The sequence below is a fragment of the Melopsittacus undulatus genome, chromosome 10 (genome assembly GCF_012275295.1).
Source record: "Melopsittacus undulatus isolate bMelUnd1 chromosome 10, bMelUnd1.mat.Z, whole genome shotgun sequence".
Taxonomy (NCBI): domain Eukaryota; kingdom Metazoa; phylum Chordata; class Aves; order Psittaciformes; family Psittaculidae; genus Melopsittacus; species Melopsittacus undulatus.
The window spans coordinates 34,585,411-34,604,521 of record NC_047536.1 but is presented as its reverse complement, the minus strand read 5'-3'; the positions used below and the strand labels follow the sequence as shown (position 1 = coordinate 34,604,521).

The window sequence follows — 19,111 nt, the reverse complement described above, 5'->3', positions numbered from 1 at the left end:
TGATCTCCACACACAAACCTGCCAGTGAAGGACTGTCCGGTCATACAGAAATACTGATCTGTAATTAGATGGCAATAACCAGTTGATGTGGATCCCCTTTTCTCACCACCCCAAACCCGGCGGTACCATGTGGACACACAGGTCTGAGCTCTCACGCTCCTCAGTACAAAGGGCGATGCGAAATGTGCTCAGCAAAACAATGCACTTGTTTTATTTGTAAAAGATTGTATAAAAACCCGCACGAATTTCAACATCAACAATCCTTAACCTAAAAAAATAGCACCAGGGAGAGTTAGAAACCTTTACAAAAGTGTTAAAAGGCAGGTCTGGATCTACCTCTCCTTACAACATTTTATAAACACGTAATAAAAGGCAGCTCTTACAGGGAAAACCGTTTCAAGGAAGACTTGTCGACTACAATTCTTATCAAGTAAGCTTAATGCCAAGACAATTCTCATCCCTCTTTTATCTTTGTGTAAATTCCCCAAGTCCCTTTTTTTCCCTCATCTATTTATTTTTCTTTTGATCAGATAGGGAAGGGATGTGAGACCTGGAGTATGAAATCAGAGATGCTGGTGAGTGGAGGTCATGTGCCAGCCCCATTTGGAAACATAAACCCCATCAGAGGGTCCCAAAGCAGAGGGTTCCTGTGACCCTGTGGCTCCACATGGGGCTCTGGCTGGGGCTAGGCACAGTTAGTGTTGTGTCATGGGTCCAGGCTGGGTGCCAGAGGCTGCAGATGGGTTCAAAGCTGGTGGTGGTGATGCTGGGGCTCCCCCAGCATTAGGGGCTGGTGACAAAGGTGAGTGAGTGCTACTCATTCCTGAGCTCAAACACATCACCAAAACCAACCCCACTGGGGAGACTTTAAAGAGTGACCTCTGGGCAGGACCAAGGGAAAAAGATGATCCTCAAAGCCCAGGGTGGAACGCGGCACAGAAGAGTGGAAAGTGAGAGGCTCCCATGTGTCAGAGAGGTAGAAGGAGCTGGGAGAGAAGCTCTCATTCCCCACTGATGCTGTACGACACCTCATGAAGCAGCCCGGCCCATGGTTTGGACATGATTCACTTCGAGAAGGCACCAAAGGACACTGTGGACAGGGTGTAGTGAACAGCAGAGGTAGGGGAGGACAGAGGGACAATGGGGGGACACCACAAGTTGTTTCAGTGCATTGAAATGTGCATTGGAGTTAAGGGGGCTACAGAAAACCTGGCACAGGTGGGACGGGCTCCCCAGGACTTTAGGGACAGTGGGAAATGACCCTGGCAAAGTCAGGGAGCAGGAGGGCAACAAAGTGAGCACGGTGGTGGCTGCAGGAGCTCCTGATCCAGCCCCAGGCTGGGCACAGCACGAGAGCATCTGTGTGCATGGGGACATGGGTGAGCAGGGAAGGAGAGAGGTAGAGCAGAGCCCTGTCTGCAGACCCAAGACCTGCCCCAGCACCAGTGCCCGCAGTGGGGGGACACACACAGCCCCCAGGCACAGCAGCTTTCCCACCTTGCTGCCCATGGAGTGGGATCAGAGCAGGTGAGACTGGTGCTGTGCTCTGGGATGCTGCAACCCCACTGGGGCCCAGTGGGGTCTTCCCTGCCAGGAAGCTCCTGCACCACAGCCAACACGCTCCCAATACTGCTCAGCTTCACAACACACAGGGGCTGCAGCCTGAGGACCACACTGGCCCTGCACTGCCCTTCCTGCCCATGCACCACATTCACTGGGGATAATGGATGCTCAGAGAACATTTTCCTTTATGGACACTGGAGCTCAAATCCTCCCTGCTCCAATTCCTACGTAAGCTTTAAACCACTCAGCAGGATTTAAATGGAAGGAAAAGGTTGTAGATGCTTTAAAAAGGAAGTCGTGAGTATTTGTAACCTACAGCCAAATGTAAAAAACAATATTCCTTTAGGTCTAGCTAGAAAAGTAATCCTATCACCTCACAGTTCAGTTTCAGCTACATTCAGGTCTAGGAATCTCCACATTCATACGTAATGCCTTAAAGCAGCAATAGACATTAAACAACACAAGAGTTTACCAAAAAATAACAATAAAACCGATTTGGTGCCTGTATCCTGCGTGTTCAGTGTATGTACCTGAGCAGGGTCCTTACACCTCCTGCCACAGCCAGGGCTGCAGCAGTTGCTTCAGGAGAGGTTTGGTTGGTCAGGAGCAGTAACTCACTGCGGTTCACGTCTGCCTGCAGCCCCTCGGCAGCTGCCTCCGCGCTCACTGCTCAGCTCTAGGCTAAACTGGGGTATTTAATGCTCTGGAGGAGACTTCCCATGGTCTCAGCCATGCACAGAGCTTCCTGCGCTGGGCAATTAAAGCTCTTTTGTCCATGTTTTCTATCACTGCCATCAGTCCCTTTCAAGTTACCCTGCCAGGTTCTTTGGTTAAAGACATTCCTCGGCTCTCCCTGCGGGGCCAGGCTGCCTCCCTGCAGCAGGGAGAGCAGGGATGGGCCCATCTCCAGCCGAGCTGTGCATCTTTACCAGAGAGACGAGGGATGCTCGGCTGGCTATTCACAGGCAAAGTAATCCTTGAGCGGGGAGAAGAGGTGCTGGATGACAGGGACACTCCATGACCGCAGCAGCTTCTGCCGAGCACTGCGGCCCATGTTGGAGACGTCCGTGTAGTGGAGGGGGAAGCCGAAGATCCTGTGGAGCAGAGGCAGGGGAGGGTGGGTGAGCTTTGATGACTGCACCATCAGATGCAGGCAGGATGCAGCATCTCTCTGTCCCATTGCATCCATCCCTGCATCCCTCGAGCCCCAGCTGTGTTTTAGTCTTGCTCAGCAGAAGCTCCTCAGTGTATCAGTGTCCCCACCAGCTCTGATTTCCTTTCCCAGAGTGGCAGCAAGTGAATGTGCATTGCTTCCTACCCAAAGCATCTGGCAAAGGTAACACAGTCTTTCCTGCTCTGCCCAGAGCCAGAGGCACTTGCCCGGGAGCAGCAGAGCAGAGCCCCACTCCCATGGCCACATGTATCATTGCAACCACATCTGCCTGCACACAGAAGCACTGTGGTCCAGGAGCTGCCCCAGGGCCCCAGCCCATCACCACCAGTGTACCCAGTGACTGATGCCCCTGGAACACACCCCAGCAGAGCTCCCCGTTGGAGGGAGATGCTGGCAGGGGTTGAGACCCTCCCATGCTGGCTCCATTTCATAACTGGACTAGGAGAAATAGAAGGGAAACCAAACCCAAGAGGCACCAGGAAGCTCCAGCCAGGAATCAGCACCGAGCATGGGGAGCAAACAGCACACGCTAAAGACAATGGGAAATTCCTCCTCCCAGCTCCATGGCCATGTCCTCATGCAGCCTCTGCCATGGCTGAGGTCGGTCCAGGAGCCATAAACTCACACCTCTGCCCACTGCTCAGCAAGGCACCTCCACAAGCATCGCCCCGGGACAGATCATGGAGACAGCTCATCCCCAGGCTTCCATCAGAGGAAGGTTCTCCAAGTGCCATTTCACATGACAAAGCCTCTGTAATTGCTATTTCACTTTCAAATCCCTGCTTGCCTCTCGCTCAGCTTTAATCAGTTTTAACCCCAAGAAATACTGGCAATTTAAACACAAACAATCCCAAGTATTTAGATCCCATCTCCTCATAGGCTGAGACATTCCCTGGTGCAAGCTCCAGGTTTTGTTGCTAGGAGTACCTGGTGCACAGCACTGGTAGCAATAGGATTTTACTCCAAGTCCTCCTGCTGTGTTTTACCACGAGGTGTGCACAGAGCTTGGAGGAGCTTCCCTAAGGCATCACACTGGACTGAGCAGCCCTGGCCAAGGAGGCTGCTGGGGTTCACCCCACACAACACTCCAGGCCATGGGGCTGCCCTACAGGACCCCCACATTAGCCTGCATCTTAAACAAAGGATGTGTATATCATGTATAACCCCAGGCTAAACACAGCACACAGCATCCTGCCCTGACCCCATCACTCTTCCCTCCACAGGCTTCAGATCCAGGGCAGAGGATGCTGCTGCTTTTCCCAGTCTCATCCCTGCTCATTAACAAGCACATTCACATGTGCACCTCACCACAGGGAACTGCACCATACGGGAACTGCAGCTCTTCAGCTCCCAGGAGCTGGGCTTAGGGCCAAGGAGGGAAGAACCACACAAGCACCAGGAAACAGAGCAAAGCTGCAGTGAGAGATTCAAAGGGACAGTGAATGGTTCATTACCTGTTCATCCCTGGAAGGTTACCCCAGAAATAGCGCGCTCGGTGAGCAGCTGATATCTTGATAGCATCGATCATAACTGGGTTACACTGCAGGCCACGAGAGATGCACAAATCAAGGTTAGAGGAGCTTGGGCTCAGTCCTCTCCTGCATGGAGCTGTTCTCCACTGCACCAGCAGTGAACAGCAGGTCCTCCTAAGGAGGCAGCCCCCAAACCCCTGCTCCAACCAGAGCAGGGTCTGATGGCCCTGGGGGCTCCCACACCAGAGCCATGGCCAGCACAGCTAAAATCCTCTGCAGCCCCTGACCTCCCTCCCTCTACAAATAACACAGCAGCACTGCCCTGAACAGGTCCTTCTACAAGGCAAGAACCTGCCCCAGGGCATCAGTGCTGGGGTCAATGGGCTGCAAGCCTGAGGAGACCCAGAGCCAAGGATGAAACCTTGATTCCTGGGTGCACATGGGGCAGGAGCCCCCAAACCAGAGCCAGACCCACACAGCTCAGCACAGCCTGCACGGCACAGGAGGTGTCTCCAGATGCCCTTCCAAAGGCACCATCCCTACCTCCAGAAACCGAGAGATGTCCCTCTTGTCATTGACCCTCATGGCCACCACGTTCTCGAACATCCAGAAGAAGGGACGCTCCTCTCCTGCCTTGGGACGGGCGTAGTTGAGCAGGTGGTAGAACTCAAAGAACAGCCTCCCGGTCCCTTCTGCAAGGCAGGAGGAAGGAGCTGCAGGCTGGGGGGCATGGGGCTGGGGGGCACGGGGCTGGGGGGCATGGATGCCTCCCCACCAGCATGGACACAGCCTGTGCTCAGCAGGTGCCACCCCAAGGGCTGCAGCTCGGACGGGAGCCACCCCCAAGGCAGACAGGGACTGAACCTCTTCCCTGTGCTGAACCCCCTGTGCCCTGCAGAGGCAAAGCAGCCTTACCATAGAGCCCCTTCCTGGCCGTGTTGACAATGGAGATGTCATTGCAGGGGCTTCCACCGATCACCAGGTCAAAAGGACCCCACTCCTGGATCTAGAGTGGACAGATCCCATTAGGAGACACCAGGGAAGTGGCTCCCTCCTCCTGGACAGTCCCCAGGGGTGCTGGGGTGAGCCCCTACGGCCACACTGCCACGGTGCCCAGCTCACGTTTCTCTTGGTTATGTGCCTGACATCGTGCACGTAGGTGATGTTGCCCTCGTGCCGCATGGTGCCCACGGCAATGGGGTCCTCGCAGATCTCGGAGGCGATGTACTTCTCCACTTGGATGCCCAAGTCCTTCAGCACCAGGTACCCTGCCAAGGGACAGACGTCTGAGGCTGCACTGCTCTCTTTAGTGTCCCGGTCTCCTTCGTCAGCAGAGGTGGCCGGTTTTGGGTGTCCTAGGAAGGGGCAGTCACACAGGGCTCGTGGAACAGCAAACCACTTGTTTGAGCCATTCCTGCAGCAGCTTCAGGAAACCCGGGAAGCAGAATTCCAGAGCGGAGTCAAACCAGTGCTCCCAGTGCACCCACAGCTCTCGCTTCCCAGCAAAACCAGCCCTAGAGACGGCACCCGGCACAGCAGGAGCCTCCGAGCAGTTCCCATACCCTCCCTCCTCCACAGCCCTATGCAGCAGGAATGGGAGCCCCTACCCTTCACCTCCTTCTCCCCACCAAGCCTTCAGAGACGGGTTTGAGGCCATGAAGCTGATCCCCCCCATACACGGTGCTGCTCTTCCAGCGCCTCACCTGTGGCTATGCCAGCAAACAAAGAGAGCACTCGAATAGGTCTCCTCTTCGCTGGTGGGACCGTTGGGTAGATTTTGGGTGCAGCCTGCAATGAAGCCAGCAATGAAGCCCCCGTGCTGCAACACAAGCATCACCTCTGCCTTCAGGGGAGCATCTGCATGGCCAAGAGCTCAGCACCACCCTTGGCAAAGGTGGAGGAGCGGGGCCAAGGCAGAGGGATGAGGACATCCCAGCCCCTCTCCCTGCCCTCTGCAGCCTCTCCCCCATTCCCAGCCCTCTGGGCTCCCATGGCCGCAGCCCTTACGTATTCCTGCCCCTTGTCGCTGGTGAAGAAGTCCTGCAGGCGCGTGTTCCAGTCCTGCCGGCGCTGCAGCACCCCATAGCTCCTCTGGGGCTGGCACATGTAGCAGTTCCAGGGCTCCTGCTCTTTCGCCTTGGCCGACGTCCCTCTGCCCACCAGCACCTCCAGGCACTCCACACAGAAGCACCTGCCCAAAGCACAGCAGCTCATGCCCATCACCTCCAGGATCCCTCCGGGTCAGCCCAGCCTCTCCTGGGGTCCCCCTGCCATGCACTGGAACCCCCCCAGGAGGTTTGTGCAGGCAGTACCCCAGGTTCTAGGGATGCTGACACACGGTGGTGACCCAGGAGTGGGTCACACTCCTGCCAACCTCCCAGAGGCTGTTATTGAGGTGAAGCCTGGCTCAGGATGGGGGCACTGGGATGTGCTGCATCGCAGCCAGCACCAGCACCTTGCCCAGGCTCACACACAGCCCTGCTTCCCTGCAGCTCCCAGGAGCATCACTGGGAGCTCAGCCCAAGGAGCAGCCAGGACCCACCTGTAGCAGCCAGCATTGCTGCAGAGCAGCAGCTCCTTGCCCTCGCAGCACACGGTGCAGTAGGACTGGTAACCGTCCTCATCGTACATGTAGAAGAGCTCCAGGAATCTATCCTAGCAAAAGGAGAACCAGAAGCACAAAGGGATCAGGATCTATCATCAGAAGATGAAGAGAGAATGTGGAGTTGCTCCATCTCTGCTGCACAGGGAGCTTGAGGATGCTCATCCTCAGTGCCTCGAGTGGAGACGCAGCAAGGGACAGCCCCACAGTGGATACAGCACAGCTAGGACCTGGCAGAGTCACCCTCTCCTGCCCCATGCAGCAGGGCTGGATCCAGCACTTACCCTGCAGGTCTGGCAGAGCCCCCCCTCGAACAGCGGGTGGAAGGTGGCCGGGTTCCTCCTGCCGCAGGACAAACAGCTCCCTGCAGGACAGACAGAGCTCTGCTGAGCCTGTGTGGGGGAACAGACCCCACTGCCCTGTGCTGCAGACATGGGCAGGTCTGGAGGTGGCTGAGGCTCCCCCAGGAACAGGCCCCATAGGGGGGATCGGCACCGGGTACCGCAGCACCCTGCAGCCAGGACACCTTCCCCCTTCCCACTTGGAGCCATAAAGAGGGACCCAGGATGTTTGCCCATCACCCACATCACCCCACACCATTCCCAGGACAGCACCATCCGTTACCTTCGAGGCTCCCACTGTTGTTCGTGACTTCCGACACCATTTGCTCTTTAGGAAATAAAAAGCACATGTATTTACCCATCCTTCAGTAACAAACAAACCCCTCCACATACAGATGCCTTCTTTCTTCATTAGAGCTGCTGCTGCTCCGTTGGCCATTGCACAGCACAGGCATATCAGGAATTCTGGTGCAAACCCCCATCCTTCACTGCTGCACACACCAGAACTAGAGCTCAAAGACCATTTCCAAGCTAAGCACCCAATGGAGCCCAGCCTGTGTCTCGCAGTTGGGTTTGCTGGTGCCTCGTAAGGCCCATAAAAGCCTTTGGAAGCCCGGCTCCCATTTGCCAGGAATAGCCGAGCCCTTTCCCCGGTTGGTTCCCCAGTGCCATGGGATGTTCAGTGCCCCCTGGCTCTCCCCACTGCACACCTCGGGTTTGCTCCTCCTCCATGCGCTGCTCCTTGCCGCTGCTGCACAGGTTGGTCTTCAGCCTCTTGGTGGGGGGACACTGCTCGAGGGGCAGCACCTCCTCTGTCCCGTTCCGCAGGACCCCGTTCTCTGCAAGGGAAATGGCTCCTTGGGGTGGCTCCATCCCTGGGAGCATCCCAGGACAGCACCACAGCTCCCAGCACGGCTCAAGGCTCATGTGGGTCTTTGGCTTCCAGGGGTGATGTGATGGCTTTGAGGTGATGACTCTGGCTCCTGGCAATGCTGGGAGGCCACCTCAGGGTCAGCACTGCCAACGCCATCCCCATGCCTGGCCCTTGGCATCACCTCACCTGAGGCCTTGGGCGGCCGCAGTCCCTTGAAGCCCAGGGGTTTGAAGCCAGTGAGTGCCCAATCCACCATGGGCTTCAGCTGCTCCTCCAGGGACTCCCCAGGGGATGTGGAAAACGTCTTTCCCGACCGGCTCCGGGCAACCTGGCAAGAGGAGGGACCTTGTGGGATACCACAGGACACTATGGAATACTGTGGGACACCATGGACACCATGCATGGAGCAGCCGGCTGCAGCTGCATGGCCAACGTGCCTGCCTGGCCCATATCCCGAGCCCTCTCCCCAGCACACACACATATGCACAGGGCTCAGCACAGCAGCAGCTGTTGGATTCCGGAATTCCAGCCTCCTTCCTGTGCCTCCCCTCCCTGCCATGAGCCGGCTGACTCCATCAGCCCCATGTGATGGGAGCAGGGACAGCTCTGCTCCGGTTACCTCCAGTGCATGGTACACGGCTCGGCGGTAGGAGACCAGCTTGTTGAACGTGGACAGGTTGAAATGCTGCCTAAAGGCCACGAGTCCCATCAGTTTGTCTGCAGAAACCTGTGGGACAACAACAGGAGGTTACACCGGGCACGGGCACAAAGCTTTGTCTGGGCTGTGGGGCATGGCAGGGAGCTCAGCATCACTGCAGAAGGGGATGAGCAGCAGCTGCTCACATGGAACAGGCTGCGTGCAGCCTCTGCCAGCACCGCACCACTGCCAGCACCGCACCTCTGCCAGCACAGCCCTATGGGCACGGAGCTGCCAAGGGAGGCTGCAGCCGGGCACACACAGACCCTGAGGCAGCCCTGGGAGCAGGGCAGGCAGCAGAGATGTGCAGGGATGAGGGTTCCAGCCCAGGCACAGGCAGGGACAGGCAGGAGCTCACCTCAGAGAACTTCCCATCCCCGAACCACTGCACCCAGCGCATGCCCGAGGCCGCCGGGCGCTTGGCTGTGGCTCTGTAGGAGACGACGATCGCCGGCCACCAGGAGAAACCCTTGATCTTGCCCCAGACGAGCTCCCCGATCCCAAAATCCTTCCCGTCCTGAAGGCAAGAGGACAACACGGATCAGGCACAGAATGAGCTCCAGGTTTATCCAAGCAGCTGTGGCAGAGCCCCGGAACATGGGGAACAGCCACAGAGCATCCTCCACTGCTGCTCACCACGTGTGCCCATCACCAGACACCTGTGAACTGATGCACAGGGATGCACAGGGATGCACAGGAGCTGCATCCCCTGCCTCAGAACAGCAGAGCCCACCCGGCAGCACCAGAGCCAGCATTGGCAGTGCCCGGCACAGTGCAGTGCATCCTGCACAGCCCCCCTGGCACTGGCACCAGCACCCACTCCCACCAGCTCCCACCTGCCCTCCCGGGGTCTGCAGACACCAGGAGCCCTTTCCTACCGCACACAAGCCAGCAGGAAGGAAGCTGTCACAGGGCTTGCAGCAGCAGCCCCATGATGGGAATGGGCAAGGCAGGTGAGCAGGGAGCACAGATCCTCCCAATCCCATTGCCCATCACAGCCACATTTGCCTGGGAGAGCCCAGCTCACTGCACGCTGCTGCCCAGGCCAAGGGATGCAGGAAGCACACAGGGATGCGCGTGTCCTGCTGCTGCAGGGAGGGCTTTGCACCGAGGTTGCTCCTTGGCACAGGGCAGCCCCTCCATGGGGTTCACAGCTCAGCCCACTCGGCTGCACTCCAGGGACAGGGGAGAGCAGGAAATGGGGCAGAGCAAAACAGAGACAACCAAAGGGAGAGGTGGGAGTTCTGGCATGACCGTGCCATGGCCTCCATCAGGCAGCCTGACAGGGACCATGCCAGGACCATGCTCCCCACACAGGAGCAGTCACCTTGACCTGCAGAGCCCTCCTCCTTGCCAGCTTTATTCTGCTATTAGGTACCTAATTATGCAGCAAGAAGCAATTGCCCAATTCCTGCAAGTCTGGGGCCCTGCCCCACTGCCTGCAGGCACTGAATCACCCTCTGCAGCTCCAGCAGCTCCGCTCCCATCCAGCATCCCCCCCAGAAACGTTTCCTGCACATGCAACTGCGTGTCTGAGCCGGCACAGTGCGGTGCCAGCCCGGCGTGTGCCATGCACGTGTCTCCGGGGCCTTTGGAGGCTCTTCCAGCCCCACAGGTAGGGCCGGTCCCTGCACAGCACCACCTGCAGCCCCGCAGCAGTGCCCCATGGATGGGGACAGCCCAGCATCATCTCACCCTGGGCACACAGGGAAGGGAGGCAGAAGCTGCAGCATCCCAGGTGCAGGAGCAGAGTGGGACCCATCCATACCTGGTACTCCAGAGCCATGCCCACGTCCCTGCTCTCGGTCTCCTCGGTCCCCAGCTCGGTGGAGCCGTTCTGGCCCTCCTGGGAGCTGCTGCCGGAGAGGGTGCTGCTGCTCCGGGATGAGTCCCGGGAGTCCTCCTCCGTCAGGTCAATGGTGGGGATGGGGATGGCTGAGGACTGGCGCCGCTTGGAGCTCTGTATGATGGAGAAGCAGAATGTGAGGCAGAGAGAGGGGAAGGGAGCAGAAACCTGCCCCATGTCACCCCAGCCACAGATCCAGGGATCAGAGAGGGGGAACTTGGGAAGGGGGCACAGCAATGGAGGGAAGGGCCCTGGACTGGGCCCTTGAAGGAGACGTGCTCTGTTTCTGCTCTCAAGACACACAGAAAATGGTGCAACACTTGCTCCCTTCCCTTGTCCTCCCCCCGGTTCACCCCAAAGCACCCAGTTCACAGCAGTGGCAACAGCAGCCCCACTCCCCCCACTGCACAGGGGAAACTGAGGCACAGAGCGTGGCTGAAGCCTTGGGCAGGGCAGGGCAGCAGTGCAGCTCTCCCCATCCCAGCGCAGCCCCAGATCCCAGTGCAGCCCCAGTGCAGCCCCAGCCCCACACACCCTCACCCGCAGGGGGGTCGGCAGCTCCCGGGGGGGCTCCACACTGTTGCTTTCCTTGATCTTCATCTCCTGCCGGGTCTGCCCTGCCTGGAACACGAGGCGCACGGGGGGCTTCTGCCGGAGGCTGCTCTCCCAGCCTGCACTGCCACGGGGCCGCACCTGCAACCAGAGCAATGGTGTGGATGGGGCACAGATGCCGTCCCCCAGCCCATGCCCCTGGCACCGGCAGCACCAGGGCCCTGGGGATGGATGTGGATGGATGAGGAGCACAGGCAGCTGTGGGAAGCACCTTGGGCTGAGCCCCTGCATTGCTGATGGTAGGAAGGGTGCTCAGGAGCACACACTGATGGAGCACTGGGAGAGCATCACCTCTGGTTCCAGCCATCATGTGCATCCTCAGCTGTCCCCTCCTCAACTGTCCCCATCTCCACCTCCCTCCTACCCCAGCCCTGCAGAGCAGCCCTTCCCCTGTGGTTCAGCAGCTGCAGTTCACAAACAGCACAACCCAAGGGGGTTTCCTGCACACAGCTCAAGCTGGAGCTTCAGAACAAGATGAGGTTTTGCAAGTGAAAATCCCCTGGAGGTTTTTCAACCTACTCAACACAAAACTGGGACCCAGCCCCAAAGCAGGACACCCTGAGGAGGGGTGAGATGCTTCAGTCCATCAGTTGAAGACAATATCAGATAACAGTGATTATATTGCTGCAACACATTGTGGGCATCACTGCATCACTCCCACCACACTGCTGCTGCTGACATAAAGCACAGCAGGAACTGAACAATGCAAAGGAATATTCTGCTTGTAAATGAATATCACATCTGCCATTGGGCTGCTCCCATAGCCTGGGGGAAATGGGTCCCCACACAGAGCCCTGGCTCCAAGGTCCTGCTCTGCACTTGCCTCCTGCACCTCCGTGAGAGCCAATGGCCAGGACAGGCCCTCCTCCTCCTTGCCTGGGTCTCCCTTGCTCACCTGCTTGCTGTTCTCCAGCGATGGCAGCCCCAGGCCCCCAGCATCTGCAGAGGGACAAGAGCAGCCTCAGGCTCCATGAGCCTCCCCAGCACACCCCAAACCACCCAAACCCCACTGCTCAGGGCAGCACAGCAGGATTGAAGGGACCAAAGCCTCGTCCTGGAGAAATGGGGCCGAGAGCAGAAGATGAGCAGCATCCCTGAGGCTGCCCCTTATGGTGCTGCCAACAGCAGCAGCCCCAGATCCCCCACCCGCAGCCAGGCTGGCAGGGAGGGACCTTCTTATGCACAGTTGTTTGGAGCCATAAGCAAACCATACTCCTGCTATTCAGGGATTGACACCAGTTCATTTAAAGCAAGACCTTGTAAATACAAGAGGTGGGATTTGGGGACCACGACCTGAGCATCCCCAGGCACTCCTCAAGAGGATGAGGGCTCCCTTATTCCAAGGGGTTAAACCATCAAGGGGCAGAGCCAGCATCCCATCATGGCACCCCTTTCCACAGCCACTGCACTTGCTGTGGCCTGGACTCATGGATGTGCTGCCGGGAAGACCCAGCAGAGTCATGGAGGGAACCTGGATGCTGTGTTGCAATCCTGGGATAGTGGCTGGGACATCCCTGGTTTCAGGTATCCCTGTGTATCCCTGGGCACATGGAGACCCACCTGGAGTGCTGGGCTTCCCATTTGTCTCCCGTATGATGGGGGGGGTGTCACTGGCAGGACTGGTACAGGCCCCATTGAGGAGGATCAGCTCTGCCCTGCAGTCTGCCTCCTCCTGGCTGTGGCTGCTGTCCTTCTTCATGGTGGCCTGTGGGAGCCAGAGCAGAAAGGAAATGGAGAATGCAGAAAGCCCCAGGGCAGGCAAAGCCCCTGCTGTAAACTCCTGAATCCAGCCACAACTTCTGCCCTTTGTGGAGGGCTCTGACTGGAGCCGCATCCGCAGTGGCCCTGGGAGCTAAGTGAGGATCCACCAGCTCCAGCAAACAGAAGCCGCATCCACCATCCCCGTGCCCTGCACCCTGCAGGCTCTCACAGCAGCAGGACACTGCAGAGCTCACCATGGGGGGCAAAGTCCTGCAGCGACCTGAACTGCCCCAAAGGGACCAAACTCCTCCTGCCCCTTCCCTGCCCTCACCCGGTGCAGAGCAGGGATCTGCACCCACGGCACCGGCACCAGCAGCACCGGCAGCGGCAGCGGCACCGGCACTGGCAGCACCCCCTTGTACCGGTGTCCCCTGCACCGGGAGCTGCCGCAGAACACACAGAGCCCGGCCACGTGTCCCCAGCACCGCACCAGCACCCGGAGGCCTCTGCCCTCCCTGGATCCCGTTTCGGAAGTGGAAGCTCCCAGGCTCTCCCAGAGGCACCCGGGACCGCGCCACCAAAGCTGCCTCATTGCTGGGCTATATGGGTCTGTGCTGTAACTTGCCCCTCCGACAGCACCGTCACTGCAGGCACATAGCTCAGCGAGCAAGGAGTAAGCCAGGCTTAACCCGTCCAAAGCCCTGTTTGGAACCGAGCACAACCAATCCCCCCAGCCCCAGAGACCCCAGGCTCCAGCCCCGGCCTCCTCCCACTGCTCTCACTCAGCATCGCCTCCAACTGCTTCCCTAACAATTGAGATTGCTGCTTCGAGATGTCTGTCAGCACCTCTGGCAAACAAAGAGCAGTCGGGGTCTGATGTTCCAGATGCCTAAGGCAGCTTTTAAACCCTGGTAACATCCAGACATGAAGGAAGGCAGGTGACCAGCACCCACCTCCATAGCCAGAGCCCTGGTGCACATCCTGCCCCCACCCCAGACACATCTGCCCAACAAAGAGGAACAGCACCAGCAGGAGGGTAAAAGCCCCACAGCTGTGTGCAGAAACCCCACAGCTGTGTGCAGAAACCCCACGGCTGCAGCACATCTGCTCCAGACCCACTGAACAATTCCTGGGAGCTGCCCAGACTCGCTGGGCTGCCCCAGCCCAGGCAGCCGGTCCTGGCCCCAGATGCTCCCCATGCAGTGCAGGCAGGTCAGCCCCTCCAGGCTCTGCTCACAGCGAGGAGCAAGGATGCGCTGCTCCCTTAGCATGAGCAGGACCCAGGAGAGGCTGAGGATGGGACATGGGGGAGTGTGAGCCTGGCAAGATCCATAGAGGACAGGAGCAGGCAAGACCATGTCCCAGCACTGCAAACATCTGCATCCTCAAATCCCATCAGGGCCTTCATGGGACCTTTGCATCTGGTCCTTTGAGCGGCAGCCCCAGAGACAGAGCCCAGGACATTCAAACCTGCACCTCAAAATGGCTTTTTCCTCTCTCAGCCTGGGGTGCCTGCTGCCCGCTGTGCCCTGGCTGGCAATGCAGTGATACATCCCCACCAGCCCTGCACTGGTGACACTGGTGACACTGGTGACACTGGTGACACCACAGCCACGTCTCCCCAAAGCACTCAGCCAGGACCAAGCACTTGGTGTGCCCAGCTCAGCTGTGCAGCATGCTCAGGGAGCTCCAACTTTCATCCAATTCTAAAGCAAGCAGAGCACACACAGGAGCATCACACCATGCACTTCTCCAGCTGCACCACCCCAGATCACTCGAGGACATCCCACCACCATCCTCAGATACCAAGCAGGAAAGGGAACATCCCATCACACCAGACCCGAACTGCAAAGCTAAAGTCTCGCTCTCACAAACACCTACCCCAGGACATCAGGACTGCAGTTCCCATCCCCTCTCCTCTTGATGCTGCTTTAGCACCAAGCAGGGAAGCTGCATGCCCAGGACCATCCTGTCCTTCCCAGCATCCCTACAAGCCTCAGGACGCTGGGGAGGGAGGCTCAGCTCTTTGTGCTCCCCTCGCACACCAACATGTGCACAGGGCATTACAAAAATAATAAGAACCAGAGCACTCCCCTCACATGTTGTGTGTCACGGGAGGAGGAAACCAGCACGGCAGCGTCTGCCCTGCTCCATGCACTGCGAACACACAGGCGAGCGCTGCAGCCTCATGCTTCCTATGGGAACACACCAAGACTCGAACCATGCAGGATTCCAGCTCGGATGCTCCCCCAGAGACCGGTGCTAGCAGCCGCCCGGCTCTGCCTGGTGCCCGGGATGTGCCCTGCAGCCATACCCCACCGAGACAATGAACCCGCTCACTCCGATCCCGCCCTAGTTTTGCAATACCAGTTTCTTTAAGGTTTGCCAAACTGGTTAAGGACCATGCCACAGCATTAACTGCTTCGAGAGCCAGGCTGGGGAGCAGCTGCTGCCCCAGTGAGGAGCGGGCAGGGGGGCTGCTCTCACCTACCAGGCATCACATCCTCAGGACCCCACTGCCCTGAGCCCCACTGCCCCTGACCCTGTTCCTCAGCCCAGGACTGGGGCCACTTTCAGTTTCCCTTCTTGAGAAAACAGCCTGGCCCTTATCAGGTGCTGCTGCAGGATAGGTGGGGAGCTCAGGGAGACAGCCGGACTTTGCCTCCAGACAGGGGCATGCATATCAAAAGGCTGGAAGTTTTACGGGATGGCAGCCATCACCCAGGCCCTGTTTGAATAACAAAAAGCACTAAAGGACCCCAATGGCCAGGGCTGGCTCCCTCCGGGCTGTCCCCCACACAAACACCCTTTAACTCTCCCCAAACCCAGCATTCCCCTCTAATCCTGGGAAGAAAGGAGCTGCTGGGCTGGCAGCTCAGCAAGAAAGGGAGCCCATTTTGGCTCATTAAGGGCAGGCTCTCCCCTCCCCTGCCCGTTTCCTGTGCCTGGCCCCTCTCGGCTCCCGCGCTCCGGCACTTCCCTCCATTTCCCCCCGTTTCCTCCTGTGCTGCCCCCCTGCCCCAGCCCTGGGCCCCCCCCCGGCTCTGCAGCCGCCTCAGCCCAGCTCGGATGAAAGACAAGGAACACAAAACCAACCGGCCCCTCCTCTCCCCGTGAAGACCAGGCCGGAGGAGTCTCCTGGGCAGCCACCATCACAGCCAGCCGGGGCTCCAGCCGCCCATGGCTCTTTACCATGCTCATCTCGGCCACGCTGAGCCCCTGCCCCGGGACGTGCCCGCTGTGGAGCGGCCGGGCCGAGGATGCTGTGGGCAGGGCTGGGGGCACTGGGGGCTCCACGCCGGCAGGGAGGCTCTCAGCTGGGGCAGGTCCTGTCCGGAGCGGTCACTGCTGCATCCTTCCCCTGCACAAGAGGACACAAAGTGATGACAATGACACCTCGCTGTCCCCATGCCCCCTGCCTGGCCCTGGAGAATCTAGAATCAACCAGATTGGAAAAGACCTTAAAGATCATCACAACCAGTCGTTCCCCAGCATTGCCAAGGCCATCGCTAATCCATGTCAATGAGGGCCTCATCTACATGGTATGTGAACACTTCCAGAGATGGTGACTCCACCACTGCCCTGGGGCAGCCTGTTCCAATGCCTGAGCACCCTCTGGGGAAGGAATGTGTTCTTAATCCCCAATCTGAACCTGCCCTGGTGCAGCCTGAGGCCATTTCCCCTTGTCTCATCCTTGGGAGACTCCTGGCTCCATCCTCCTTTCAGGTAGTTGCAGAGAGCAATAAAGTACCTCTGCAGACTGGGGGCTCAAGCTCCCCCCATCTTCCCCAGGGTGCCCCCTTGGCTCATTCCCCCTCATTTCACCAGAAATTAGGAAACTGGAAGCAGTTAAGAGGCAGTTAACACAAGTCCTGCTGCAGGAGCAGAAGTTTCAGCTCCTTCTGTGTCCCCTTTTCCAGGGGACCGGTGCAGCTCCAGGACCTGCTCCCACCCTCTGCTCCTCTCCCGGCTCCAGGGACTCGTGCCCCAGGCTGGAGCTCGGACCTCTTCCTTGATGTCCCTCCCTTGCCTGCCCCTCCACCCGGCTGAGGAGGAGGATGCCGGTAGAGCTCCCGGGGGCCGGTACCTGCCGCGGGGCCGGTGCCCCAGCCGCTGAGCCTGGGCCCCGGCCGCCCCCTCCGCTCCGCCCCGGGGAGGTGCCGCTTCACGCCCGAGGCGCCGGCGGGAGCCGCTTCCCTGCGAACAGAGAAGCAAAGAGATGCTCTGACAGATCCCGACCCAAGAACCGGCAACAAACGGTGTTCGGTTCCGGCAGCGCAGCCGCCGCATCGCGGTCCCGGGAGCCCAAACCGAGCCCCGGCATGGGGAACACCCCCCCCGAGCCCTCCCAGCCCCGCAGCCGCCGCTTGCGGCTCCGCCGTGCTCCCGCTGAGGCTCCGGGCCCTGCCCCCGCCCCGCTCCCCATGCCCGTCCCGGTACCGGGAGTGCCCAGCCCGGTCCGACCCCACCGTGACAGCCCCGGGACGCGCCCCCGGGGTCCGCGGCAGCGGCGCCTCCGTAGGAAGCTCCAGAAAGTTGCGACAAGCGCCGGGGGACCGGGAGGGAGCGGGAGCCGGGACGGGGGCTGCGGCTGCCCCGGCCCCGAGCACCGGCCCCGAGCACCGGCACGGAGCACCGACACCGAGCGGCTATGGGACCGCTCCGTCCGGTGCCCCCCGACCGGAGGGGCGAGACCCCGGGAGCACGGAGCGGGGCCCCGCGATCGGCCGGGCCCGGGGCGCTGCCGCCACCGCGCTCCGGTGCCCCGGAGCCGCGACCCCGCCTGCCCCATTGTCCCCCGCAGCCACCGCCGCGTCCAACAAAGCCGCCCACGAGGATGCCCCGCGGCTCCGTCCGGTTCCCCTCGGTCCCCCCCGGTTCCCCCGCTCACCTGCGCCGCGCCGGGACGCGCCGTCCAGCGGGGCCGCGCCACCGCTCACCGCCTCTCGCGTTCCGGCCGGCCCCCGACAGCCCCGCGCTCCGGTTACATGGCGCTTTAACCCTGCCCGTGCTGGGCAGCCCCTCCTCCTCCTCCTCCTCCTCCTCCTCCTCCTCTCCACGCCCGCCGCGCCGCCCGGCGGGGGAGGGGAGCGCGGGGCCCGCACCGAACCGTCAGCCCCCCCCTCTGGTCCGCACCCCCGGGGCTCAGCATCCCCCCCCGGACTCCGCCTCTCTGGCTCCCCTGCATTGCCCCCTGCTCCTCACGGCCCGGACCCCGCATTGTCCAGTACCACACATCACCCCCCTTGACCCCACATCCCCTCCTCGGGGCTCAGCATCCCGGTGGTCCACACACTGCAGTGTCCCCCAGCCTCCCGGAGCTCCTCATCCCCTGGTACCCACCAGCACCCGGTGTCACCCCCAGTGCCAGCTTACCCTGGGGTTTACCCCTCGGAGCTCCCATGGGGTTGAAGGGACACCCGGAGCAGGCAGAGCCCAAGCTACCCCTCTACCCACCGGATTTTCAGTGGCCTGTGCCCCTCGCAGCGTGGTGCAGGCAGACAAAGCCCCACAAGTTCCACAGTCAGTTTCTGGTGGTTCTTCCGCTTTCCCCTACAGAAGCAAGACCTTTGGAGGGCTGTGCTGGGGACGGGGGAAGGCCTGCACCTCTCTGCCCAAGACAAAGCAGCAGGGCTCCACGTGGGGTACGATCTTCCCTGCTTGCTTGTTATTACTTCTAGATCCAGTAGAAAACCATCTAACAGTAAGAAAAGGAATATGATTGTCCTGGTGTGATGGAAATAAGCTCTCAATGTCAGGAGGTAAAAGGAGTGAGTTAGCCAAAGTACCCAAAACCTGCAGGATGCGCCTGGGGCCAGCCCCAGGCCTGTACAGCAGGTCCCCCCCACCCCACCCCTCCATCCCTGCAGCATCCCAGCATGAGAATGTGGCTGCACGTGCAAGAAATAACCTCACAAGGGAACAAGAGGAGCTGAGAAATGTGGCCTGGGTAGCCCTTGGGGAGCATGGAGATGATGGTTCACACAAACACACCCCATGGAAGCCTGAAGCTAATTTGCAACTCGTCGAGCAGATTAAACCAGAGCAAATAGATTTCACTCCTGTTTGGTCTTCCAGACTTGGAAAGCACAATGCATTTGTGAGCTGTGCTCCTCAGAGTTGCCAGGGCACAGCTAGGGTGGAATTAGCCCTCGCTCCAAGCATCAGCAGCTCCTCTCCCTTTCTACAGGAACCTTCCTGCCTCTGCTGGCCCCGCTGACCTGCCATC

The 19,111-nt window shown here is 59.6% G+C and overlaps 1 protein-coding gene across 5 annotated transcripts; it reads right to left on the bottom strand.

Moving 5' to 3' along the window:
• Nucleotides 1-192: 192 nt before the first annotated feature.
• Nucleotides 193-17,839, bottom strand: DNMT3B (DNA methyltransferase 3 beta). Of its 5 annotated transcripts, none has more exons than XM_034067113.1 (21): nucleotides 17,774-17,839; nucleotides 16,970-17,079; nucleotides 15,979-16,243; nucleotides 12,742-12,886; nucleotides 12,005-12,120; nucleotides 11,104-11,262; nucleotides 10,492-10,683; nucleotides 9,082-9,240; nucleotides 8,646-8,753; nucleotides 8,213-8,354; nucleotides 7,863-7,991; nucleotides 7,436-7,480; nucleotides 7,096-7,175; nucleotides 6,752-6,864; nucleotides 6,217-6,400; nucleotides 5,913-5,997; nucleotides 5,332-5,564; nucleotides 5,125-5,215; nucleotides 4,753-4,901; nucleotides 4,192-4,277; nucleotides 193-2,657 (listed from the first exon to the last, which is right to left on the bottom strand). In XM_034067113.1, the coding sequence occupies exons 3-21, from the start codon at nucleotides 16,081-16,083 to the stop codon at nucleotides 2,519-2,521; spliced, it is 2,460 nt and encodes an 819-aa protein (XP_033923004.1). In that variant the 5' UTR covers nucleotides 16,084-16,243; nucleotides 16,970-17,079; nucleotides 17,774-17,839; the 3' UTR covers nucleotides 193-2,518. The 5 variants fall into 5 exon arrangements, with proteins under 5 accessions (XP_033923004.1, XP_033923007.1, XP_033923005.1 ...); XM_034067116.1 differs by having other exon boundaries at nucleotides 5,332-5,477; XM_034067114.1 differs by having other exon boundaries at nucleotides 11,110-11,262.
• Nucleotides 17,840-19,111: the final 1,272 nt, after the last annotated feature.

Bases quoted from the DNA above. Each gene is read 5' to 3' on its own strand.
- DNMT3B (XM_034067113.1), bottom strand. From the start codon at position 16,083: ATGAGCATGGTAAAGAGCCATGGGCGGCTGGAGCCCCGGCTGGCTGTG. The intron at 12,121-12,741 runs GTGGGTCTCCAT...GTCCCTCTGCAG, and splicing joins TGGGAAGCCCAGCACTCCAG to ATGCTGGGGGCCTGGGGCTG. The intron at 5,998-6,216 runs GTAAGGGCTGCG...GCTTCATTGCAG, and splicing joins GCGACAAGGGGCAGGAATAC to GCTGCACCCAAAATCTACCC.